Source organism: Notamacropus eugenii, chromosome 5, assembly GCF_028372415.1.
Source record: "Notamacropus eugenii isolate mMacEug1 chromosome 5, mMacEug1.pri_v2, whole genome shotgun sequence".
NCBI lineage: Eukaryota > Metazoa > Chordata > Mammalia > Diprotodontia > Macropodidae > Notamacropus > Notamacropus eugenii.
This window is the reverse complement of record NC_092876.1, coordinates 335,542,738-335,570,121: the sequence shown is the minus strand read 5'-3', so window position 1 is coordinate 335,570,121 and position 27,384 is coordinate 335,542,738. Positions and strand designations below refer to the sequence as shown.

At 38.2% G+C, this 27,384-nt stretch overlaps 1 protein-coding gene across 3 annotated transcripts in view; it reads left to right on the top strand.

Moving 5' to 3' along the window:
- Window positions 1-27,384, top strand: part of PAK2 (p21 (RAC1) activated kinase 2) — a 131,914-nt gene that overhangs the window by 38,465 nt on the left and 66,065 nt on the right. For all 3 annotated transcript variants that reach the window (XM_072613643.1, XM_072613642.1, XM_072613644.1), the window contains exon 2: window positions 14,990-15,200. In XM_072613643.1, coding sequence (XP_072469744.1) covers window positions 15,014-15,200 — 187 coding nt within the window. In that variant the 5' untranslated portion in view covers window positions 14,990-15,013. The remainder of the gene's footprint in view (window positions 1-14,989; window positions 15,201-27,384) is intronic.

Sequence of the window (27,384 nt, the reverse complement as noted above, 5' to 3'; positions counted from 1 at the left end):
GCAGATGAATTCCATAGTTCTTTCTCTAAGTGTGAAAGGCATTTTGTCTTAGACCATTGGGAATTATTTTTTTTTTAAAGTTCTTGCGTTATTACGAAGTTCCAAGTCTACCAGAAAAACCTCTCACACACTGTGGTTGTTGCTGTGCGCAGAGTTCTCCTGGTTGTGCTCCTTTCACTAAGCATCAGATCATATAAGTCCTTCCAGGCCTCTCTGAAAGTCTTCTTGTTCATCATTTCTTATGGTGCAATAGTACTCCATTACATTCATATACCACAACTTATTCAGCCATTCCCCAATTGATGGGCATCCCCTTGATTTCCAGTTTTTGGCAACTACAAAGAGTGCTGCTATAAATAATTTTGTTCCTTTCCCTTTTTTATGATCTCTTGGGGCTACAGTCCTAGTAGTGATATTGCTGGGTCAAAGGGTATGCACATTTTTGCAGCCCTTTGGGCATAGTTCCAAACAGCTCTCCAGAATAGTTGGATGAGCTCACAGCTCCACCAACAATGAATTAGTGTTCCAACTCTCCCACATCCTCTCCAACATTTATCATTTTCCTGTTCTGTCGTGTTTGCCAATCTTATAGGTGTGATGTGGTACCTCAGAGTTGTTTTGATTTGCATCTCTCTAGTCAAAAGTGATTTAGAGCATTTTTTCATGTGATTATAGATATCTTTAATTTCTTCCTCTGAAAATTGCCTGTTCATATCCTTTGACCATTTTATCAATTGGGGAATGACTTGTATTGTTGTACATTTGACTGAGTTCTCTATATATTCGAGAAATGAGGCCTTTATCCCCGAGATATAGCTGTAAAAATTCTTTCCTAATTTACTACATCCCTCTGAATTTTGGTTGCATTGGTTTTGGTTGTGCAAAAACTTTTCAGTTTAAGGTAATCAAAGTTACCCATCTTGCATTTCATAGTGTTTTCTCTCTCTTCTTTAGTCAAAAATTCTTCCCTTCTCCATAAATCTGATAAATACACTATTCCTTGCTCCTCCAGTTTGTCCATGGTATCAATACCTTGATCGTGTACCCATTTGGACTTTATTCTTGTGTACGGTGTCAGGCATGGGTCTCTCATTTTTTTTTTTTTTTAAAGCCAAGTGACATTGGCGCTAAGGTTCAATTCTATGACTTTATTCTTGTGTATATTTTTCATTGTCATTGGATTCGAATCACTAATTGCCAAATACTATTGAACTTTATTTTTTCACTGACATTTCTAGGCATATACATATATATTTTCCTCTCTAAAATTTATTAATTTATTTGTTTTCAGTTTTCAACAATCACTTCCATAAGTGTTGAATTTTCTCCCCTTCCCACCCACCTAGACAGCATGAAATCTTTTATGGGCTCTACACATACATTTTTATTGAACACATTTTCACATTAGTCACGTTGTGTAGAAGAACATAGGAGAATTAAAAGGAGAAAATAGTCTGCTTCATTATGTGTTCCGACTCCATAGTTCTTTCTCTGGATGTGGATGGCATTTTGCATCATGAATCCTTTGGAAATGTTTTAGGTCCTTGAATTGCTGTGAAGGGCTAAGTCTGTCAGAACAGTCTTTGAACACTGTGACTGTTACTGTGTTTAATGTTCTCCTGGCTCTGCTCACTTCACTCTCCATTAGTTCATCTAAATTTTTCCCTATTTTTCTGTTGTCTGCCTCTTCTTCATTTCTTATAGCACAATAGTATCCCATTACATTCATATATGACAGTTTGTTCAGCCATTCCTCATTTGATAGGCATCCCCTTGATTTTCAGTTCTTGGCTGCTACAAAAGGAGATGCTATAAATTTGTACATGTGGGTTCTTTTTCCATTTTTATGAGCTCTTTGAGATACAGCCTTAGAAGTGGTATTGCTGGGTCAAAGGGTATGCACATATTTATAGCTCTTTGGGCATAGTTCCAAATTGCTCTCCAGAATGGTTAGATCAGCTCACAGCTCCATCAGCAGTGAATTAATGTTCCAGCTCTCCCACATCTCCAACATTTATCATTTTCCCATTTTGTCACGTTAGCCAATCTGATAGGTGTGATGTGGTACCTCAGAGTTGTTTTGATTTGCATCTCTCTAATCAATATTGATTTAGAGCATTTTTTCATATGACTATAGATAGCTTTAATTTCTTCCTCTGAAAACTGCCTGTTCATATCCTTTGACCATTTATCAATTGGGGAATGACTGGTGTTCTTGTAAATTTGACTCAGTTCTCTATATATTTTAGAAATGAGGCTTTTATCATGGACACAGTTTGTAAAAAGTCTTTCCCACTTTTCTACTTCCCTCCTAATCTTAGTTGCATCTTCTGTTTGTCCAAAGCTTTTTCAATTTGATGTAATTAAAGTTATCCATTTTGCATTTCATAATGATCTCTATCTTTTGTTTGGTCATAAATTCCTCCATTCTCCATAAATTTGACAAATAAACTGTTTCTTGCTCCCCTAGTTTGTTTATAGTCTAAAATATATTTCTTAGCCTTAAGATTTCTTACTGAAATATTGAGGTTGGTAAACCTGTGGTACAAATCCTAGTGGTGTCTTGAAAGGTTATTTAGAGAGAAATGTTGGCTGGGATCATGGAGTATGTATTTATATTGGGTATTTGAGAGGGGGCTAGTCCAATAATTCTTTCTTCCCTTCCTCAGGGCTGTAACTTTATTATGCTTTTGTTTACAATAGGGGTTCTTCTTTGACCTTTTGATGTCTTAGACCTCTTTGACAGTTTCATCAAGCCTGTGGAGTCTTCACATCATAATGTTTTTAAATGAATAAGAGACATAGGATTATAGAGGAAATCAGTTATGTTCAAATGTAGTTATCTAAATATTTTTTAAAACTATTTTGTGAAATAGTTAATATCTAGCTGTGACTATAGCAATTTGAAAGTAGTGCTATTTCAAGAAGGTAGGGTATTTTAAGATAAATGTAATATGATAAACATCTTTTTTTTTTTTTCTTGATGTCTAAGTCACAGGTACCACAAATACTCGTGTGGTTTGTTGCCTACATTTATAATTGAGGGAAATGCTAAATTTCAGAGGTAAATGAAAATAAAAATAATTTTTTCCACCCAAGTTAACAACCCCCACCCTGGAAAATTATGCGTGGACCTTATGGGGACCCATGGACTCCAGGTTAAGAACTCCTGGTTTATGGGCTTGACCAAACCTGATACATGAGTAGCTACTCTTTCTCACTTTTTCTGCTTTACTGAAGAGTACAAATTCTTTCCTACTTTTATCTGCCTTAATGAATATGAAAAGACTTGTGGGTTTTGGCTGTAGCTATCTTTATACAATGTAAATGGTTTGTAAAGTGAATTTAACTTTAGCCAAATTCTGTCAGCACATATATTTGATTATTAGAATGTTGTCCATATAAAATCAGACTATCGTATCCTATAAATTGGCCATAATCTTGGGTTTGAAAAAGCCCCTTCATTTCACAAGATGGATTTTGTGTGTGTGAAAATGGAATTTAGGAAGCTCTTTAAATTATATTTATTCAGTTCTCTGGATTTCATTAAGAAGTTTCTGAGGAGCTATGCATACAAAATTCAAATAATCAAACATCTGCCATGTTCCAGGCAATGACAGTGGATAGAGGGAGCTGGTATAGAAGCCATGTGACCCCCCAGGCAAGTCACTTAATGTCTTTGGGCCTCAGACAATTCTCCTAATCCTATAAATTGTCTAGAAGAGGCCGACTTAAAATGATAGAAGGGAGTTACTCAGAGGATTCCTTATACCAATGATATCTTTAAACCAATCAGTTTCTACACCTTAGCTTGACAATTCTGCTTCAGTCTATTCTTCTCAAGAGTTAGTGTCACTGCTTTATTATTATGCATTCTTTTTCTAATTTCTTGAAGAAAACGGCTTTGATTATAGTAGATTTTACCTCGTTTATGGCTTATTTTGTGGTATTTTCAGTGTTTGGAAGGTATCTAATTTTGTGTCTTTAAGAAGCAGACTTTGGAGATAATGCAGTGCTGTTTTTGAGGACTTGCAGAAACTGAAATAGATTATATTTTAACAGACAGGTAAAGAATTTTTGATATGGAGATTTTGCATAATCAGCTGTGGATGTATAGTTAGACCAATTTATTAGAACAAATAAGAATTAGTAAAAAGCAAGAAGTGAGAAAAAATGTAAATGTACAATGAAAACAATTCAGACCTGAACTATTGAACCAGTTGAAAAGGAAAAAAGGGAAATGGACAGTAGAAATGACACTGATAATGATTACAATAATTTTATAAAAGTTTAACTTGTCTAAATCTTTTGCTCCAAGACCAAAAGAGAATGGAGAGGGTAGAGAGTGGGTTTGGGCAGACTGCAACGTATCAGCCAGTGAGGTATTTCCAAAGAAGAAGAGTATAAGACGTTAAAGAAGTAGATATAGGAAGAGGAGATGGGCTGGTCATGTCTGAGTAGATTACCTCTGATTTTGATTCTAAGAATCTGGAGATGTGAAGAGTTTCATCAGCATTTCATTCAGCAGAGAGACTATTTAGAAATTAATTTTCAGAAGAGCCATGTTAAGCTCTCTGCAGCATCATGGCTAACTGACTTAAACCAATCCACAAGTATTCATTAGGTGCTGACCATGTGCTCCAGGTACTGGGAACATAAATCTGGAATTGGAACAGCATACTTTCAAGGTAATTAAATTTTGACTTGGGTGTATCTAGTTTTTTTAGGGCTGCACCTTAACTTTTAAACACCCAAAACACTCATTAGAAAGTACAAGTGTCTTATCCAAGTGTATTTATCTGTAAAAAATATTTTGCTTTTCATTTATTTTTGAATTGAAAAACATTTTTCCTCAAATCTGAGAATTGCTCATATTAGACATGTTCTAGAGCCTTTGATTTAGTTGTATTCATGGTGCAGTGGTGTTCTAAATGATGCAGAATCAACAAGTAGCAGGATTAATTGTCTTTTTGAGCCTTGATATCTCATAGCATTTTCGTTTGATGTCCTTAGCAAGTTAGGAACTGGTTTCCATTTTGCTTTGAATAGTGTTTTATGCTTCTTGACTGTCTTTAAAGAAAATTTGGAGTCAGTAAAAATGGATGTCTTCTTACAACTCTGTTCTGCGTGTACACTTTTGGGCTAGCATATTATACTGAATTGTAGCTTATCTTACACCTGCTCTAGAGTGACTACAAGGAGGGCTGGAGCCAAGATGTCTTCATAGCTCTGTTCTGTAGTGTCTTGATTGTCATGAAGCTGAAAAAGGAAACAACATGTACACAAGTAATTGAGATTCAGTGGAAGAGAGAGACAACAATGCAAAGATAGTAGTGTACTGTGAGAAATTTGCAGAGGGATAACTTTTAGCAGAGGGATGAAAAGAGGGAAATGGAGAGGGTCAGTCAGGACCCTCTTGGCTTCAGGAAGAAGGTGCCAACTTAGTTCATTCTTGAGGAGAGAGATTTTTAGTGATGCTAGTTTTTCCTTCTGGTTGATCATTCACATTTTAAGTATCATTTTCAGGTTTTCTTTGCTATTTTCATCTTTCCTGAGGCATTTTCCTCTTCCCCTTTTAGTTATGGCCTTAGAACTTGATGTCTGGTCACTCTATATATGGGGTATTACTGTATTAGATTCTGTAAAAAACAGGGTCATTTTTAGTAGAGACTAAAGGATATTAAATTTAGATCTGGAAGGGTCATTTAGTTCAACTTCCTTATTTTTCAAAGGAGGTCATTCAGGTTCAGAGGGGTTCTGTGACCTTTCCAAGGCCACATGACTAGGTCAGGGCTCCAGGCCGGATTTGAGCCTGGGTCATCCTTTGACTAACTCTAAACTTAATTTCCACCTTACCATTTGTTAACAGATTGTCGAAAAAAGAGTTTAACCAAGACTTATAGGTGCTTTACTTTTTAATTAGCACATATCCATAGTATTCAAATTATATTTGTAATGCTTTATTTGACACTAGTGATTTATAGTAAATTCAACACAGCACTGTTATTTCCACTAGTCTGAACTGACTGGTTTTCAATACCACTACTTTTTTCATTGCTATTGGGTATTTAACTATCCCCAGCCTCCTCCACTTAACAATCAGGCAATTGTTTGTGTTCGAGTCTTGTCACTGTTGAACAATGGACTTATTAGAAGAGCACAGTGTGTTTGGGGCAGGCTTTTTTGGTTTCACCCACTTGTTTTTCACTGAAAAGTGGCTGTAAGTGAAAGTATTTGAAATGGAGGTACTACTTTGCTGTCATTTTAAATTTTAAAAAACTTACTGAAAAGGATCTTGTGATAATTAGGTATGAGAGAATTTAAGATTCACATGTATGGTTTGTTTCATTGTATGTATCTGGTTGAGATGAAGGGTAAGTGCAGGGAACATCATAAAGATCTTGCTTGACATTTATCAGCCTCACAATTATCATTTGATATTGTCAGAAGTCATGTGAAAGGTTATAGACTTACTAGCTAAGAAATAGAGTGGTGAATCAGTAGAATAGATTAGGTACACAAGACACAGGAAAGTAAGTAATTGTAGTAATCTCGTGTTTAATAAACCCAAAGGTCCTCGCCTTTGGGACAAGAACTCACTATTTGACAAAAACTTCTGGGAAAACTAGAAAACAGTAGGGCACAGACTAGGTATAGATCAATATCTCATACCATATACCAAGGTAAGGTTAGAATGGGTGCAAGATTTAGACGTAAAGGGTGACACCATAAGCAGATTAGAACAGGGAATAGTATACCTGTCAGATCTATGGAAAAGGGAAGAATTCATGACCAAATAAGAGATAGAGAGCATTACAAAATGTAAAGTAGATAATTTTGACTAAATTAAATTAAAAGGCTTTTGCACAAACAAAACCAGTGCAATTAAGATTAGAAGGAAAGCAGAAAGCAGGAAAACAATCTTTACAGCAAATATCAGTGATAAAGAGAACTGAGTCAAATTTATAAGAATACAAGCCAGTCTCCAATTGATAAATAGTGAAAGGATATGAACAAGCAGTTTCCAGATGAAGAAATCAGAGCTACCTATAGGCATGTGGAGAAATGCTCAAAATCTTTTGATTAAAGAAATTAAAACAACAAAATCACCTTTGATTATAGAAATTAAAACAACTGTGAGGAACCACCTCGAACCTATCAGATTGGCTAATATTATAAATGTTAGAGAGAATGAGGAGAAATTGGGACACTAATGCATTGTTGGTAGAATTGTGAACTGAACAACCATTCTGGAGAGCAGTTAGGAATTATGCCCAAAGGGCAACCAAACTGTGCATACCCTTTTGATCTAGCAATACTACTTACTATGTTCTATCCCAAAGAGAGCATAAAAAAGGAAAAGGACCTACATGTGCAAAAATATTTATAGCAGCTATTTTTATGGTGGCGAATTATTGGAAATTGAAAGGATGCCCATCAATTAGGGAATGGCTAAACAAGCTGTGTTATATGATTATGATGGGATATTATTGTGCAGTAGGAAATGATAAACAGGCAGATTTCAGAAAAACCTAGAGAGGCTTGTATGAACTGATGCAAAGTGAAATGAGCAGAACCAGGAAAACAGTGTACACAGTATCAGCAACATTGCATGATGATCAACTATGAATGACACACCTCTTCTCAGCAACACATATTGCAAGACAAGTATAAAGGACTCGAAAAGAAAATGACTATTTATATGCAGATAAAGAACTGATGGATTCTGAATGCTGATCAAAGCATACTTTTTCCACTTTATTCTTTTTCCTGTTTTTTTCCTTTTGATCTGTTTTTTTCATAACTGACTAATAGGGAAATATGTTATACATGTTAGAACATGTATAAGCTGTATCAAATTGCCTACCATTTTGGGAATAGGTGAGGAGGGAGGGAGAAAGAAAAATTTGGTCCTCAAAATCTTGTAAAAATTGTATTGACATGTACTTGAGAAAAAAATACTACTTTGTAAAAGAAAGCTTATTGACAACTTTTACAGTGCTATAGAATGACAGTCCAGAGGACTAAGGTCATGTAGCAGAAAAAGAAAAATACATGAAAAAAATAAAAGATTTTTCCCGATTCGAAGGTGAAAACTTTTTTAAAGAAACATTTTCCAGTGATGTACCTTGTACAATACATATTGCTTATTAAACATTAAGAAACTCAGGAAGGCTAGACATAATCTCTGATGCAAAACAATGTCAATATTAATAATTAGTTCTTGAAAAACTGGAAGGTAAAAAGAGAGGTAAAGAAATACAAAATATAATCTCTACCCTCAACGTGCCTACAGGTCAAGATAAGGAGAAAAAATTTACAAGTAAGAAAATGTAACAATTCAAAATAAGAAGTAGGGAAGGAGACAGGGGAAGGTATATAAGCATTTATGTTACATCTGCTATATGCCAAGCACAGAGGTAAGCTCTCAGAAAAGTGCAAGGTTCAGAGAAAGAAAACATCACTTTGGTCTTCAAAGTAGACAAATGAGGTGGAAATTGAACTGGACGCTGATGGATTGATAGACTTTGGATAAATGAGAAGAAGAGGGCAGGGCATACTTGTGTCAGGAAAGTGATGTGAATACAAATATGGAAGTGGGAAGTCATTTGTTATATTTCAAAGAGAGATCACAGATTTAGACTTGAAGGAGACCTTAAAGATGCAACTCTTATTTTACAGCTGAGGAAACTGAGGTCCATAGAGGTGTAATGACTTGTCCAGAGTTACAACACATGTAAGCAATGATGAATGTCATTTTGGTTGGAGCAACAAGTTTGTGTAGTATGGAAGTGTGAATTTCAATTGTAGAGGCAGATTTGAACCAGAATATAAAGGATCTCAAATGCAGAGGTATGAAGAATTTGTGTTTTTATATTTGTAGGCAATGGGGAACCAAGAATGTGATTTTATTTAGTTTACTTAGTGAATTTAGTGTTACTTATTTGATGGTAGTGTGTAGACTGCATTGGAGGAAGGAACATGTATGTAGGGATGACTCGCAGTATAAATATAAGGAGTAAGAGCCTGTACTGGGTTTCATGACAGTGGTATCAGTATAACATTGAGTTGCTTGATGCAAAACGAAATGAGTAAAACTAGGAAAACAGTTTATACTATAATGTCAACATTGCAAATATGAGCAGTTTTGAAAGTCTTGAGAACCTTGAACAGTGCTGTGATCCATGATTCCAGAAGACCTATGATGAAGCATGTTACACATCTTCTAACAGAAAGGTGATGGTCTAATGTAGAATATGAGAATTTGTTTTGTCTAACTGTACTTCTTTCTAGGGCTTTTGGTTTTTTTTTTTTTCTGGGGGTAGGAAGGACACAGAACAGGGAAATATGCTTGTTAATTGAAAAAATACACTATTGAAAGAATAAAAAAAGTAAGTAGACACAAAAAGAAAAAAATAGTAAAAATTTATGTTAAAGCAAATGTCTACCAAACAGTGTTTAATCACTTAAATGGCCTCAAGGCTTAAATATACATATATACATACATATTTATGTATGTACATTTTATTTGTTGGACCCTTAGTTGGTGTTTTCTCTGACTTAAATTTGTGTGATGGTGAGATGGTGGTTTCTATAAGTTTTAGCCATATTGAGAAGCCATTTAAATGATAAAATATGCATTATAATCTTCAGAGAGGAGGGCTTCAAATTCAGTCTTTTCTGTTTGTTTATTAGCTTCTACACAACCCTGTTGGGCTTTGGCATGTGTGAGGAATGGACAGTGGCAACGAGATTTTCAAACAGCTGATAATAGGGCAGTTGCTAACAGAACAGTAGAAAATATGTGAGGAACCATTGAGGTTTGCAAATGGTCCCCCAGAATTTAGAGGATTGGACCTAGTATAATTGGAGATAGCTGGGATAAGTCCAGATGATTGTGTTGTACATATCTGAAGAGAATAAACTTATGCCCTCTGTCTCTCTTTATATATATATACACACACATGTGTGTATACACACACGTATACACACGTATGTATATACACATATGTAGATATACATAAACATACATGTATATACATATATACACACATACACTAGATACACATAAACACACACACACACTCTCACACACACATATATATGTTCCCTCCAACTACCCTAATACTGAGAAAAGTCTTATGAGTTACAAATATCATCTTTTCATGTAGGAATGTAAACAGTTCAACTTTAATAAGTCCCTTATGATTTCTGTTTCCTGTTTACCTGTTCATGTTTCTCTTGATTCTTGTTTTTGAAAGTCAGATTTTTTATTCAGCTCTGGTTTTTTCAACAGGAATGCTTAGAAGTTGTCTATTTCATTGAAATTCCATTTTTCCCCCCTGAAGTATTATACTCAGTTTTGCTGGGTAGGTGATTCTTGATTTTATTTCTAGCTCCTTTTCCATTTGTCCATTTCTGTTTTGTAAGGCATTCTTCTCCTCATTGGCTTTTTAGACCTGTTTTGCAATTTGGGTTAGTCTAATTTTAAAGATATTATTTTCTTCAGCATTTTTTGAGGTCTCCTTTAGAAGGCTGTTGACTCATTTTCATGATTTTCTTACATTGCTCTCATTCTCTTCCCAAGTTTTCCTCTATTTTTCTTACTTGATTTTCAAAATCCTTTTTGAGCTCTTCCATGGCGTGAGACCATTTCATATTTTTCTTGGAGGCTTTGGATGCAGGAATCTCAACTTTGTTGTCTTCTTCTGGTTGCATACCTTGATCTTCCTCATCACCAATGACATAAGAATACTTTTCATCGAGAAAGTAAGAATCTATAGTCTGTTTTTTTCACCCTTTTTCTCGTTTTTCCCCAACCAATCCCTTGACTTTTGACCTCTTTGTTAAGTGGAGGTCTCCAGAAGTATCTGCTGCTTCTGGTTGTCACAGCCCTGTTGCCAGGACTGGGACTGTAGCTAGACCATGCTCTCATCTTAGTCATGTGAGAGACCCATCCCACTGACCTTTGAAGCTGTCTTTGGTATTTGTAGGTTGAGAAGTCTGTAAACCACAACAGTCACCAGCATTTCAGTCCCCTAAGGCTTGCTCCAGCTCTGTCTGTGCTGGCATGACCCATGCCAAACTCTGTTCCTCTCCCACTTTGGTGGATAGACTCTTCTTGTTGACCTTCTAGATTGTCTTGGGCTGGAAATTTGATTCATTCTGTTACTTTGTGGCTCCTGCTGCTCTGAAATTTGTTTAGAGTCATTTTTACAGGTTTTGGGGAGATAGCTCAAGCAGGTCCCTGCTTCTATTCCACCCTCTTGGCTCTGTCCCCCCCCCCCCTTTTTTTTAATACTATCTCTGGGTCTCCAAACTAACTTCTTTTTTTTCAGCCACTCCTGCTGATTTATCAAGTCTTGTCTTAGGGCTCCTAATTCTCTGGACATGCTCTCTTGGTGACCACATCTGCTCCTGTGTACTTATTATATCTAAGCAGATGACTTCAAGATCTGTGTGTCCAACCTCACTGTCATCTGAACTGCAATCCTGCATGACCCTTACCCATTTGGACATTTTTACACTAGATTTCCTGACGACATCGCAAACTCATTGTTCCCCCAAATAGAACTAGAACTCACTGTCTTTCTCCTCAAACTCATCTCCTAAACTTCTCTGTTTTTGTCAGCACCACTATTGTTCCAGAGTACCAGGTTTGTAACCTTGGTGTTATCCTTACCCAATCAAATGCCCAATCAGTCTTGCCATTTCTTCTTTAACATCTCTCTCATCAGACCCTTTCTTTCCATAAGTATTCATAATAATTGTAATAATAATAATAGGGCTTCAAGTTTGCAGAGCCCTTTACATGGGCTAACTTATTTGTTCCACTACCATACTTTAGCCTAACTTTTTTCAACAACCTCCCAGTTGGTTTTCCTGCTTCATGTTTCTCCCTGTTCAATTCATCTGATGACAACTGCCAGAGGAATTTTCCTTAAGTGCAGATCTGACCATATTACTCCCCAGTGGCCTCTCTAGAGTCAAATATAAAGTTGTCTGTTTAACATTTAAAGAACTTCCACCTTTATTTCACATTACTTCCTCTTGTGCACTCTATGATTCACTCAAACTGGCTGTCTTTCTTTTCCTCAAACTAGACTCTCCATCTCCATACCTTTATTCTGGCTGCCCCTCATGCCTGGAATTCACTTCCTCCTCACCTTTACTTTATAGGATCCTTCCCTTTCTTGCAGTTTCATGTGACACCTTCTCCATGAAGCATTCACTGATCTCCTCAACTACTAGGGGCCCTCCCTACCTTGTATTTAATGATTTTGAATTCTCTCTCCCCATCTCCCCCCCACCCCCTCATTCCCCCCAGCCATTCATTTGTTTCAGTTGTGTCTGACTCTTTGTGAACAGTGGTTTGCCGTTTCCTTCTCCATTTCATTTTACAAATGGTGAAACTGAGACAGACAGGGTTAAATCACTTGTCTTAGGTCATACAGTCTGAGCCTGAGGCTGGATTGAAACTTGGGTCTTCCTGACTCCATTCCTGGCATTCTGTCTATTGTGCCACCTAGCTGTCATCTTTTTTGTATATATTTACAAATGTGCTTGTCTCTTGTTAGAATGTAAGCTTCTTGAATGACTTCATTTTTTGTATTTGTATCCCCAGCACCTACCATGGTGCCTGGCACAGAGGTACTTCATAAATGTTTATTGATTGATTTGTCATTTCCCCTATCTCCTTTGGTCATCTCCTCCATCTCCTCCTGTTCTCCCACCCCAAATTAATTTGTATTTATTTTGTATTAGGTACTTTATAATTTTTTTAATTGATGAATTATAGTATCAAGTAAAAGAAAAATCATTTATATTTGTTTGTAATAAGGATTTTTAAAAAATAGAAAAAAGGCAAAAAGAATCAAGTTCCAAGTTTTAGAGGCAATTAGACTGTTAATAGAGCTAGACAGGTAGTGTTGCATAGGGGAGCCAGCCTAAGAGTGTAGAAGAGCTGGGTAGCATCCACCTCTGTTACATACTGATTGGTTGTGTGACTTTGGGTGAAACGTTGAACTTCTCAGCATCCTAAGCAATTCTCAAAGACTAAAGTTGTTAAATGGTTGCACTAGTAGAAAGTGTTTCTTTTAGGGAGTTCCGTATACCAGTGAAGTTACAGGTTCAGAATGAGCTAGTGTCATCAGGTAATAGTAATTATAATAGACAGCATTTATGTGGTACTTTTAAGATTTGCAAAGTGATTTACAAATATTTCATTTTATCCTCACAGCAACCCTGGGAATTAGGTACTGTTATTACCCTCCTTGTACAGATGAAGAAACTAAAAGGTTAAGTGACCTCTCCAGAGTCACTTAGCTAGTAAGTGTTTGAGGTAGGATTTATACTTAGATTTTCCTGACTTAAAGCAAATATATTACCTAATGGCCTCTAAAGCCCCTAAATGGTCTCAGAAATTCTATTAGGAATTTGTGCAAAAATTTCCATTCAGTTCTTTCTTCTACTTTTAAGCTTAGATTTCTTCATATACCAGTCTAAGTGAAAAATATTTCCTTACTCTTTTGTTACTCTTTTTCTAGTATTGATAGATATTATATCTTAGTGACCTTGTCTATCTGACCTTCCCTCTTCCCGCCCAATGGTATTTAATGCACAGTGTGGATTAACTAGGCCCTTGTAAGCTTGCCTGGGACACTGATCAGCATCTGTACTGCACAGTTTGCTACCATGTTGAGAATGAACTCTACTTGTAGCTCCACCTTCAGAGCTCATTCTAGCTTTTATGAGACCTTTCTCAACACACCCCACATACTTATATGCACATATCTTCCTGGATAAAAACAAGCTCCGTGAGGACAGGAATGGTTTTTATCTTCTAGCCCCAGCATAGTGCCTAGCACATAGTTGGTATCTAAATGCTAAGTGCTTATTGGTTGGTTGATTGCATGTTTGGGAACATGCCAGAAGAGTTTCAAATAGTTAATTTGTGACTGATCTTTGAGAATAATTTATTTTTAAGTTTGGGGCTTTCTTTACGACTGATTTTTGATGTGCTAATGTGTCAAAGAAAAGGAATGTCACAGAACCAGTTTTCCATTAACATTAATTTTCTAAGACCTTGAAAGTTTTTATTTAGATTTTTTTTTTGGAGCCTGATATTATTTTAAGAAAAAAATTTACAGAAGTGGGCAATTAGTGTGCTGAAGGGTCTTGAGCTTGTGCTGTGTAAGGATTATTTGATTATTATTAATAATAACTAACATTTATATTGTGCTTTAAGTTTGCAAAGTGCTTTATAGATACTGCCCTGTCTAATCTTCACAATAAGCTTTTAAGAAAGTGCTGTTAATTGTCCCTATTGTACGATTAGGAACTAAGATTGAGAGGTAAGTGACTTGTCCAGGGACACGCAGCTAATAAGTATCCAAGGAAGGATTTGAACTCAGATTTCCTCTCTTAAAGTTCAGCCCTCTCTCCACTATGCCATCTAGCTACCTCATTAAAGCAACTGGGGGTGTTCACCCTTTGTGGAGTGGGATTTAGGGGGAGGGTCATGAGAGACAAAATAGTTTTCAAACATTTCAAGGAGTACTACCTAGAAGGAGGATTATTAGGTTTGTCATTTTGGCTCCCTAGAGGAAGAATTAGGAGCAATAAATAGGTATTACATATTTAAACCTAGTGTTAAAAAAAAAAACATTCCCAATTTGAGCTATCAAAAAGCTTAATGCCATGGGTTCCTCCTCGGTAGAGATCTTCAAACATAGATTGGTCATTTGTCAGGTCAGTTGAAGAAAGAAATTTTTTTTTTCAGATACGGGTTGGACTGGATGGTTTCCGATGCTCTTTCCAACTCTGAGATTTTTTGTGGAAACTATTTTTCTAACAGATTGGTAGCCTTTCCTTAAGAGAAGCATATTAATTTTTAAATAAAAATTATATTCCTTACTAGAAAGAAATCTGCTTGTTTCTCAAAGGTTTTTCTTCATGACAGTATTTATGTAATTTTGTTATATTTCAGGTTTTTGTATATTCATTCTGAATCATGTCTGATAACGGAGAACTGGAAGACAAGCCCCCAGCGCCTCCTGTCCGTATGAGCAGTACCATTTTTAGCACTGGAGGCAAAGACCCTTTGTCAGCTAACCATAGTTTGAAACCTTTGCCGTCTGTTCCAGAGGAAAGAAAACCTAGGAATAAAATCATCTCCATATTTTCAAGCACTGAGAAAGGTAAGGTTCTGTGGTAAAGGGGTGAGTATCAGTAGCATATTATGTAACATTTATGAGTTGCATTGACACTCATTTTGCTTTATTTTATGATAAGAATTGGAAAGCTACAGAGTAAGTCATAATTGCACATGAGGCTCCACTGTATGAGTTTATTTCCAATTGTTTGTCTTATACAAGAATAGAAACACAACCTTAAGCTTAAGTGGTTCCTGTTTCTTACTAATATCATTTACTGTATGATAGATGGTACATCTCTGGATTGGTCTTCTTCTAGTACTTGGAACTGGGGCAATAATTGATGGGCATGCCACTTGACAAGTTAACAAGAAGTGTTAAAACTCTACTGTTAGTGACCCTCTTAAAAATTCAGGAGATTATAAAAGTTAGTCCAAGCAGTAAAGCATGTTAAATGCTCAGTATTTGTTAATTTCACCTGAAAAGTTAAGAATAGAGAAAGGATTGCAGACCAATCAGAAGTATAGAACAAACTGGAGCATGTACCTTTCCTTGTCATTCTTTCTCACTTAGTATTTTATTCACTTTTTTTTTTTTTACTTTGGGGAAAATATTTCTCTTTTTGGGTCATCATGGAAGTATATTTTTGAAGTGTATTGAAAAGAAGACAGGGTATGAATTTGGCATTAGTATCAGAGTACAAAATTGAATTTAGACCATTTAGGACAAGAACACAGGAAGAAGCCAGACTATAGGCTGAATAGGCATAAAGGAATGAGGTGGGAGGAAAAAGAGTAGGAAATGGGATGGACACATATGCTTGGGTTGACAGAAGGCCTTACTCGAATTATATGTCTCTTTTATTTAAGTTATTGATTATTCTGAAGCAGAATTCGTTTATCTATTGAACATTTAGTAAGTTCCTATTCTGTGCACTTCAAAACATGAGGAGATTAAAACCCGCTTTCAAAAATGTTAGTTGTCGGGGCAGCTAGGTGGCACAGTGAGTAGAGCATCAGCCCTTTATTCGGGGGGACATGAGTTCAAATACAGCCTCAGACACTTGACATACTTACTAGCTGTATGATCTTGGGCAAGTCACTTAACCCCAATTACCTTGCTTTCCCTCCTCTAAAAAAAAAAAAAGAAATGTTAATTGTTCTTGACAGTGATTCTAAGCTGGTGCACTTCCATAGCCATTCAGTGAAACATAACTGCATGGTTTAGAGATGTGTATGCCCAGAAGGCAAGTAGAAGTCATCTATTTGCCTATTTGTGACCGACATGGACACTTTCTTTCCACTTCTCTTCTTCTTACCCATTTGGTCTTGAATGGGGAGGAGGAAAAAAGAATGAAATTTCAGTTTGGGATCCCTTTCAGGAGGTGGATGGTGGATTCTTTCAATGACTGTTTTGTCCTCTGGATCTAGGACTTCTGGGCAGTTTTCCTTGATGTTTTCTTGGAAGGTATTGTCCAGGCTCTTTTTTTCATCGTGGCTTTCTGGTAGACCAATAATTCTTCAGTTTTCTCTCCTGGATCTATTTTTCAGGTCAGTTGTTTTTCCAATTAGATATTTTACTTTTTCTTCTATCCTTTCATTCTTTAGATTCTGTTCAATTGATTCTTGAGGTCTTAGAGAGTCATTAGCTTCTACTTGCCTGATTCTAATTTTTATCAAATTGTTTTCTTCAGTTAACTTTTGCATCTCCTTTTCCATCTGTCCAGTTGTTCCTTTTAAGGAATTATTTTCTCCAGTTAGGTTTTGTGCTACCTTTTCTTTGTCCAGTTTTTCTTTTTAAGGAGCTGTTCTCTTCAGTGAATTCTTTCTTCATATTTTTAAAATCATTGGCCAGTTTTTCTTCTATTTCTCTAATCTGGCTTTTAAAATCTTTCCTGAGCTGTTCCAAGAATATTCTTTGGTCTTGAGACCAGTTCATATTCCCTTCTGAAGTTTGAGAGGGGAGTATAGTCTCAATGCTGACCTTTTTGGTATTTGTGTTTTGGTCCTTGTCCCCATTGAAAGATTCTGTAGTCTTTTCTGCTTAACTTCTTACTCATGATGATCACCCTTTTCCTGGCTTTTTTTTTTTAAATTTATTTATTTGTTTTAAGTTTTCAACATTCATTTCCACAAAATTTTGAGTTTCATATTTTCTCCCCATCTCTCCCCTCCCCCCACCCCAAAACGCCGAGCATGCTAATTACTCCTATCACCAATCTGCCCTCCCTTCTAACATCTCTCCCTTCCCTTATCCCTATCTTCTCTTTTGTCCTGTAGGGCAAGATAAATTTCTATACCCCAGTACCTGTATTTCTTGTTTCCTAGTTGTTTGCAGGAACAATACTCAACAATTGTTCCTAAAACTTTGAGTTCCAACTTCTCTTCCTTTCTCCCTCCCCAACCATCCCCATTGGGAAAGTAAGCAATTCAGTATAGGTTATACATGTGTAATTATGCAAAAGACTTTCATGATAGTCATATTGTGTAAGACTAACTATATTTTCCTCCATCCTATCCTGCCCCCCATTTCTTCTATTCTCTCTTTTGACCTTGTCTCTCCCCAAGAATGATGACTTCTAATTGTTCCCTCCTCCCATTGCTCTCCTTTCCATCATCCCCCACCCCGCTTATCCCCTCCTCCCCCACTTTCCTGTTTTGTAAGATAGGTTTTCATACCAAAATGAGTGTGCATTTTATTCCTTCCTTGAGTCGAATGTGATGAGAGTAAGCTTCATGTTTTCTCTCTTACCTCCCCCCTTTATCCCTCCATTTAAAAGTCTTTTTTCTTGCCTCTTTCATGAGAAATAATTTGCCCCTTTCCATTTCTCCCTTTCTCCTCCCAATATATTCCTCTTTCATCCCTTAATTACATTTTTTTAGATATGATCCTATCCTGTTCAACTCACCCTGTGCTGTGTGTGTGTGTGTGTAATCCCACCAACTACCCAGATACTGAAAAAAGTTTCAAGAGTTACAAATATTGTCTTTCCATGTAGTAATATAAATAGTTCAACTTTAGTAAGTTTCTTATGATTTCTCTTTCCTGTTTACCTTTTCATGCTTCTCTTCATCCTTGTGTTTGAAAGTCATATTTTCTTTTCAGCTCTGGTCTTTTCATCAAGAATGCTTGAAAGTCCTCTATTTCATTGAATGAAGATTTTTTCCCCTGAAGTACTATACTCAGTTTTGCTGGGTAGGTGATTCTTGGTTTTAGTCCTAGTTCCCTTTGACTTCTGGAATATGATATTCCACGCCCTTCGATCCCTTAAGGTAGAAGCTGCTAGATCTTGTGTTATCCTGATTGTATTTCCACAATACTCAAATGGTTTCTTTCTAGCTGCTTACAATATTTTCTCCTTGACCAGGGAACTCTGGAATTTGACTACAATGTTCCTAGGAGTTTCTCTTTAAGGATCTCTTTCAGGAGGTGATCAGTGGATTCTTTCGATATTTATTTTGGCCCCTGGTTCTAGAACATCAGAGCATTTTTTCTTGATAATTTCATGAAAGATGATGTCTAGGCTCTTTTTTTGGTCATGGCTTTCAGGTAGTCCCATAATTTTTAAATTGTCTCTCCTGGTCTATTTTCCAGGTCATTTGTTTTTCCAGTGAGATACTTCACATTATCTTCCATTTTTTCATTCTTTTGGTTTTGTTTTGTGATTTCTTGGTTTCTCATAAAGTCATCAGCCTCCATCTGTTCCATTCTAATTTTTAAAGGACTATTTTCTTCAGTGAGCTTTTGAATCTCCTTTTCTCTTTGGCTAATTTTGCTTTTTAAAGCCTTCTTCTCCTCAGCTTTTTGAACTCCTTTTTTGCCAATTGAGTTAGCCTATTTTTCAAGGTGTTATTTTCTTCAACATTTTTTTGGGTGTCCTTTAGCAAGGTGTTTACCCTCTTTTCATGATTTTCTTGCATCTCTCTCATTTCTCTCCCATGGCCTGAGACTGTTGAATATTTATTTTGGATGTTTGGGATACAGAAGCCTTGACTTTTATGTCTTTCCCTGATGGTAAGCATTGTTATTCCTCATCTGAAAGGATGGGAGAGGATATCTGTTCACCAAGAAAGTAACCTTCTATAGTCTTATTTTTTTTTCCCTTTTTTGGGCATTTTCCCAGCCAGTTACATGACTTTTGGGTCCTTTGTCCAGAGTAGGGTATACTCTGGGTATCTGTAAGATCTCAGTTCCTCCAAGGTGGTACAATCAAATGTGTACACTGGTCTCAGAGCAACCAGAAATTATTGTGCCCAGAATCTGGGTGGTAGAGTTTCCTCTCCACAGTCCCCTGCCCTCCAGTTCCACCATACCAGCACTGGGAGCCCAGATTCAGATAAGCTTCAGGGGCAGGGCTGCCATTCAGTGTGAGATAAAGATCAACTGCTCAGATCTGCCAGGAGTATTAGGTGGGGGCAGGGCTGCTATATAGAGCTGAGGTAAGAATCAGCTGCTCAGTGCCCCCAGGGGTTTTAAGATCCTACAATGAATGCAGGCTGCTGTGGGAGCTGTTGCCTGCCTGCCCTGATGTGGCCTCTGCCGCCGCCTGAGGCTGGAGTTATGGGAACGCCCTTCTCCCTCCTTGGCCAGCTGAAAAAACCCTCTCACTGGCCTTTGGCACCTGTGGGTTGACAGATCTGGGAACCACTAGTGCTGCGGCTGGGGATTCCGCCCCTGAGGCCTACTCTGGTCCTCCTCCTGTTGCCATGCCAAGGCTGGGCTGGGCTCCTCGTCTGGTGCAACATACATTTCAATCAGCCTTTCAGGTCACCATGAGCTGGAAATCTCCTCCACTCTGTTGTTCTGTGGCTTCTGCTGCTCTAGAATTTGAGAGTCTTTCTTCACACGTAATTTTATGGGCTGTGGGGGAAGAGCTAGTGAATGTGCATCTTTCTACTCTGCCATCTTGGCTCTGTCCCCCTTTTCTTGGCTTTTAAAGTAGATTTCTGCTTCTGGGGCACAAGGGGATCTGTTCCACAGTTGTGGCTTTGAACTTGAAGCTTTATATGTTGTGGCCTCTGTTCTTTCAGCTGGAAGCTACAATGCTGCACCTTACTTGGTGCTGAGCTGATTGGTGTTTGAAAGCAGAGGCCAGGTGAAGTCTTTCTGGGTTTCCCTGGAGTTATCCTGGAGCTAACTGCATTGTGTGGGGGAGGGGTGGTCTGGCCACAGGAGATCTCCTCTGCTGAGCTAGAGCATAGGCCAGCTCAGAGGTTGGTGATCCCATCTGAGCTAGTGTCTTCCTGATTCCCCTGGGGTTCTGAGGCATGCGTGGGGTCCTGGTGTTGGCAGTTGCAGGCTCCACTCACCTGGGGCTCAGGATCTCCTCCCAAGATTTAGTGAGGTGGGACTGTCTGGGACAGCTCTGGTCCTGCACTGGTTCCCCTTCAGCCACAGCAAGAGGGACCCTCCTCAGCTATTTTCCTAGCCTCACCAGCTAAGAGACTGTTTGCCCCTTTGCCAGATCCCACTGTTCCAGGATTTTTCCCGGGGAAATATTCTCTGGGCTCTTCAAGGTCAACAAGGGGAGGAAGATAGCAATTACTGATCTTTCCCCCATCTTGGCTCCTGGAAGTTCAAGTAGGTGACTTACAGACATTTAATCTGTGGGCTGATAATTTCAGGAGCGGCTGCTGCGATTACCTGGGGTTCTGCGCTTCTCTCTCCTGCATTTCCACTGGACTCCCATTTTTAGCTGATATGTTTGAGATCTGCAGCATCTGCAGCTTCAGACTGCCCAGGGCTTCCTGCTCAACCCTGCCATGGCGGGGACCATGCTCGTACAGCCTGTGCACTGTGCCAAGAATGGAATTTCAGCAAATATTTATTGAGGCCCTTATTTTCCTTAGCACAGTTAAGTATATAAAGGAAAGATAAAATATATTTAAAAAATCAATAAATATATATTGCAGGCCAAGGTGTCTTGAGGAGAGTAGAGTAGGTTTGAAACAGGTAAGATTATCTTACTGTGAGGTAAGATAAAAAGCATTGATATGCAGCATTGAGGCCCCATTTGAGATCATACATCATAACTGTTGTGACTTTCTGAGTTCAGCATAAAACTAAGTGGAAGAAGGTGGATATAGGTGATCATCTAGGATTGGGATTGGCAAAGTGATGGAATAAGAGATTCCAGGGGAGAGCAGTAGAACTGGGCTGGTTACCTGTAGTTAAGCTGGCAGAAGGAGACCAGAGTGGGATGTGATAGACTAAGAAGGTAGAGTATTGGAGGGACTGGAGGGAAGAGTATGTGAAGATGAGTGAGGCAGAGGAAAAGATGAAGGATACAGTATGGTCTAAGAAAAGGATATCAGAGTTCTGCACCACAGAGGTGAAACAGTTACAGGTGATTGATGAGATAAAGACTAATTTGACTGTCCTTGCACATGGCTGAGGTAGAAAGTAAAGATTGTGTAAGTTGAGGAGGATGACACACTGGGAGGTGAGGATGTTTGAGGAGATATAAACATAAATGTTGAAGTCCCCTGGTATGAGGGTAGGGATTGGGATAAAAAAGAAGACTATGAATTAGGTGCTGAATTCCATGAAAAAGGAGGAGAATGACCTGAGAATTGGTGTGGTACTGTAGGTAACTGCAGCCAGGTTCCTAGATAAGGTAATACAGATGGTTAGATTGCTGAGTGATAGCAACAGAAAGTGGTGGCAGTGGAAGTGGCAGTGAGAGTATGCCTATTTCGTATCTTCCTCATTCTGTGTTGGAAGGCATGAGAAAAAGTATACCTTGTTGTAGAGAGGGGGACCAGTAAGACAAGGTCTCCTATGGGGAGCCAAGTTTCCATGAGTTATAAGAAGGTGGCAAAAGGGTGAAAGGAAGAACTTTGGAACTGATTTCATGACATGGAAGACACTGGCAAAGGACTGCCCAACATGGTGTGCCCACATTAAAGAAGGTGATGTTTCATGAGAAAAGCAGAATTGCAATTGCTCAAAAGAAGCATGAGATTTGCGAATTTGGGGACATTTCCACTCCAAATGTTCACATGGACTGTTTGTGCCCAAACTTTGATAGGGCCTTCCAAGCGTCTGTGGATCTGATCAGCTACAGTTGGACACACTGTACCTTGACTCCAACATATGGATGTCATTTTGGTCTTCTTTGAGAATGAAGGACAACAACCAATCAATCACACAGAATTGTCACTAATTATTTGCTGTAACCTATTCTCACCACACCTCTCCATTATCTTTAGGGCAATTTTGATTCTTTATAGATTATGGCATTCTGTGATTTATGGCTATACAGCATCACTGTTAGAACAGTATAATATTAAAAAGATGGATTTTTGTTTCAAGGAGAATCTTTGGGATTATTGAAAGCACTCTACAGATTATCAAATTCTATTCAAACTGTGTTCTTTCTGTTCAGATGTGGGCTCCACATGTATAGGGCTACTCTAAGAGGTCTATGCTGCTGGACCAGCTCTCTGTTCTATTTGTTGATCATACAATAGAGATTCTTAATCCATGAGATTTTTCCATTGTGGATTATTAAACTTCTGAAATTCATTCTAGCTCTAGATGTATGATTCTGTTTTATTTTAAACTTTCTTCCTACTCTTCCCTAGTAGTCTGTCCTGGGCTCTATACTTTGTTGTTTCCCCTTTATTCTCTCTCTGCTCTTAAAGTAGAGTTTCTGGGGTTATAGATTTGTTATTTTGGGGGCAAAGCCCATTTTCTTGGAGAAGGTAGCCTCCTAATATTTAAATTTCTCATACAGAAAAACCCCATTATACGACCCATTTCTCTCACCAGAGTATGATTGTTCTTTAATGACATCCTTTTCTTTTCCCTCAGCACTAGCCACATCTGATGTTCTTCTGTCTTCTGTCATTTTTATCCCATTCTCACACTGCATTCAGTCTTGTTGAGAGACTTAAATTGCTATCCTCGAATTTCCTGCTCCTTTCACTCTTTTTCTTCTTTTCTTTCCATTTACATGTTTTCCCACTGTGTTATCCCTTCCACAAAACATGTTTCACTTAGAGGAGAGGATCATGAGATCTCATCCATATAGCATCAGCAGTGGTCACTTACTATTGAAGACTTGCATGTCTCATGGCCTCATTACTAACAATATCTTCTGTTTACTGAAATGTAATAAAACTTTGTGAATGTACCCTCGCAGCAAACATTGGTGTTAAACAGAATCTTTCATTGTAAGGAGAAGAAACAGACAGGATATGAGAGTGATGAAGGCATTGTGTGGTGCAGAGTGCTGGACTGAGCATCGACTTATCCTCTCCAAGCTAAATATTTGCAATCAAGGAAAGCAATGACCACAAAGCAAAAAGACTACCCGAAGACTTAATGCCAGCAATTAGAGTGCTTCTGAGCCAACACACATTTGGCAACCAACAGTGAAGCAGCAAAGCAGTGGGCAGTGTTCAGAGATATGGTGTACAGCACTGGATTTGCTCATCTGGGACAGAACACTTGTAAATATCAAGATTGGTTTGATGAAAATGATAGAGAAATTCAGAAGCTGCTAAATGAAAAGTGAGAACTCCACAGGGTTTACTGGCAGGATAGTTCATCTATTTATAAGAAGAAAGCATTTAACTCTATCAGAAGTAAAGTGCAAGATGAAATTCAGTTTTACACTGTTAGTAACAATCCAAAGCACTTTTATTATGCCCTAAAGGCTGTTTATAGAGTAGAGATATGGTACATCTCAACTACTTAGTGCTGATGGAACTACATTGATTAGTGATAAGGGTATGATCCTGGAGGGCTGTACACTTTCATAGTGTTCTCAGCAGACTTTCATCAGTTAATACTGAGGCCATTGACCATTTACCTCAGGTTGAAGACAGTCCTACTCTAGACAAATTTCCAACTGAAGAAAAGATTTTGAATGCCTTTTAGACTCCTCTCCTGTGGCAAAGCACCTGCTGATTCTGTTCCAGCTGAGATTTACAAGGTGGGGGTCTGTTGCTCATACAAAAGCTGACTGAAGTTTTCTAGATTGCATGGCAAGAAGAGATTATCCTGCAAGGAGTTCAAGGATGCCTCCATTGTCCATCTGTCTAAAGGTAAAGCGAATAAATTCTCCTGTGACTATCACAGGGGGCCTCTCTCTTAGTCATTGTATGATCTTGCCAGAGTTCTCCATAATAAGGCTGATCCTTCACCTGGAAGATGGTCATCGACCTGAGAGGCAGTGTGGCTTCACAGAGGGCAGAAAAATGATCAAAATGGTGTTTGCTGCCAGGAGAAACAACTTCAGGAGAAATGCCAGGAGCAAAACAGAGGTCTGTATACAATGTTTGTAGATCTGACCAAGACCTTTGATAGTGTCACTTGTGAGGGCTTGTGGAAAACAGTCAAAATTTGTTTGCCCAGAGTACTTCATCAGTATTATACTTTTGAGCTTTTCCAGTCACCAGTGGAGTGGAACAAGACTGTGTGCTTGCTCCCATGCTTTAGCATGATATTTTTAGCCATATTGTCAGTCATTTTCAAATGAGGATCGAGGTTGCTACTGCACTGATGATAAATTACTCAACTTGTAAAGGCTATAAGGTAAGACAAAAGTGGAGGGAGTATTGGTGTGTGGTTTTTTTGTTTGCAGATGCTTGTGCACTCCATACAGCCTCTGAAACTGAGGTGCAAAGTATGAATTGATTCTTTGCTGCTTGTGCTAATTTTTTCCCAACAGTTAACATCATGAAAACACAGAAGCTTGACCAGCCAGCACCATATCCTCCATATGTGGAATCATTAGTTACAGCAAATGGAGAAGTTTTGAATACTGTGGATAAAAGTTCACTTGTCTTGGCAGTATAATTTCCAGGGATGTACACATTGATAATGAAGTTGAGGCACGTATTCTCAGAGTTAGCTCAGTGTTTGGGAGACTCAGAAGAATAGTGTGGGAGAGAAGACTGACTACCAGACTGAAGGTTTACAAAGCCATTGTGCTGACCAATGCCTGTGAAACCTGGACAGTACACCAGGAAACTGAATCGCTTGCATTTGAATTGTCTTAGGAAGATTCTGAAGATCACCAGATGCTGAGGTCCTTTCTTGAACTTATCTGTCAAGCATTCAGACTCTACTTCAGAGAGTGCAATTCTGATGGGCTGGCCATGTTGTTTGTTTGCTAAATGTACGCTTGCTTAAAAGACTAAATTATGGAGAACTCACAAGGAAAATACATGGTGGTCAGAAAAATCAATACAAGGACACTCTCAAGATCTCTCTGAAGAATTTTGGAATTTATTGCATGACATGGAAGACAGTGGTAGAGGACTACTCAGCATAGCATGTCATCATTAGGGAAGGTGCTGTATTATATGAGCAAAGCAGAATTGAAGTAGCTCAAAAGAAATGTGAGATGTGCAAATTTAGAGAATCCATCCCAAATGTTCACATGGACTATTTGTGCCTGACCTGTGATATAGCATTATGATCTTGTATTGGTCTGATGGACACACTATAACTTGACTCTAAGTCTGTCATTTTGGTCCTCTCCAAAAATGAAGGACAACTATTAAGTTATCTCTCCTCCTTATTTAGATTATTTCATTCAAATTTTTAGCTTCTAGGACCTTTTTGCCCTTGGATGATGTCTCTCTCTCTTTTTTTAAATCCCTTAGCTTAGTTTCTTTTTTAATAAATACATTATAAACATGAAAAAATAGATTTTCTTTAGGGTTCTTGATCATTGCATTTAATTTGTGTATCTTGTGTTTCTTTTATTTGGGGGGATATTTGCATGTTGAATATTCTGCTCATTTCTAGGTTTTCCTTGGAGGAATGACTCACATCTTTTATTGAAAGTTCATCTTTGCTGTTGTATTGGAAAAGCACTTGTTAAGCTCTTACTATGTGCTAACTACTACTGTGCTGTTATACTACAAATATAAAAGTAAGATGGGCCCTGTTTAGGAGTTCACATGCTAATTAGGGCAAGCAGTGTTTAAAGGTGATACTTAGGATATAACTGGCAAAACAGCAGTGCAGATGATCTCTGACCAGTTATAGAAAGGGGGTAGAGGACTGAAGGCTCACAGTATAGTAGGTCTGTTATCTCTAGCAGAAGTAATGACTGAAAAATGGTCAGCATCTAGCCAAGAATGGATGCCTGAACTAGATAGCTTCTGAGACCATTCTGGCTCTAGGTCTATGGCCTGTGTGGCAACTAGGTAATAGGGGAGGAAAAGAATTCCAAGTCTTGATGTTTTTCTCATGAGTGCCTGTTGGGATAGAATGAGGGAGGGGGAAGGTCCTTGGCCCCCCACTGTGGTGGTGCTGGTGTTTGTCTGTCCGATGATTAGACTTAGCTTTGTGTAAGACTTTTTATTTTGTGTTGCACCTTGAAATTCTTTACTTTTGAGAAAATATTACTCCATTTTCTTTTAGTTCTTATGACTGTGGAATAATCTATTTGAATTTGTGTTTATTCAGTGACTGAACCCCTATAGATCATTATCTAAACCCCACTCAATACCACCAAACACCTGATTCCTCATTCCTGTTCCTCTCAACCCTCTCTCTTCAAAGTTTCATCATAAGGCTAACTAACCCTTCCACTAGGCCCTCTGGAATGCCTGTTTCATAGGTAACAAACTTCCTTTCATCTTAAATATATTCATCTCCCACTTCTTTCATCTACTAGCTCTTACTGAAACTTGACTTTCCTCTCATGACAGTTTCCCTGTACTCTTTTCGGTACTGGCTGCACCTTCATTCATTCTCCTTGGCTCACCAGTCAAGGCAGGGGAGTTGGAATACTCTTTGCCTCCCGTTGCCACTTCCAGGTTCTCCCCCTTCCTCCTTCACTCAGTATCTTTTCTTCTTTTGAGATTCATGTTTTATTCACATCTCCCACCCAATCTAAATCCTAGTAATTGTTGTCTACAGACCCCTGTGTCACTCTCCTTCCTTCCTCAGTGAGTTAGATACTTGGCTTAGAGTTTTTCTCTCCTCCTCAATTCCTGCTCTCACATTAGTGGATTTCAAAATATATATTGACTGTCCCTCAAATACCCTAACCACCCAGTTCCTTAACTTACTTTCCTTCTATGAGCTACTCCCTCCCCCTGCCTCAGCCACACATAAAGATGGCCATACCTTTGATTTTTGCCATCACTAGCATACCACCCCCATGTTCAGAAATTCTGAAAACTCCTTACCTAACTAAAAAATCTGTTGGGTGTTCGTTCACCTCTCCCTCTGTCTTCCCTTATATAATGTACTCTTCATC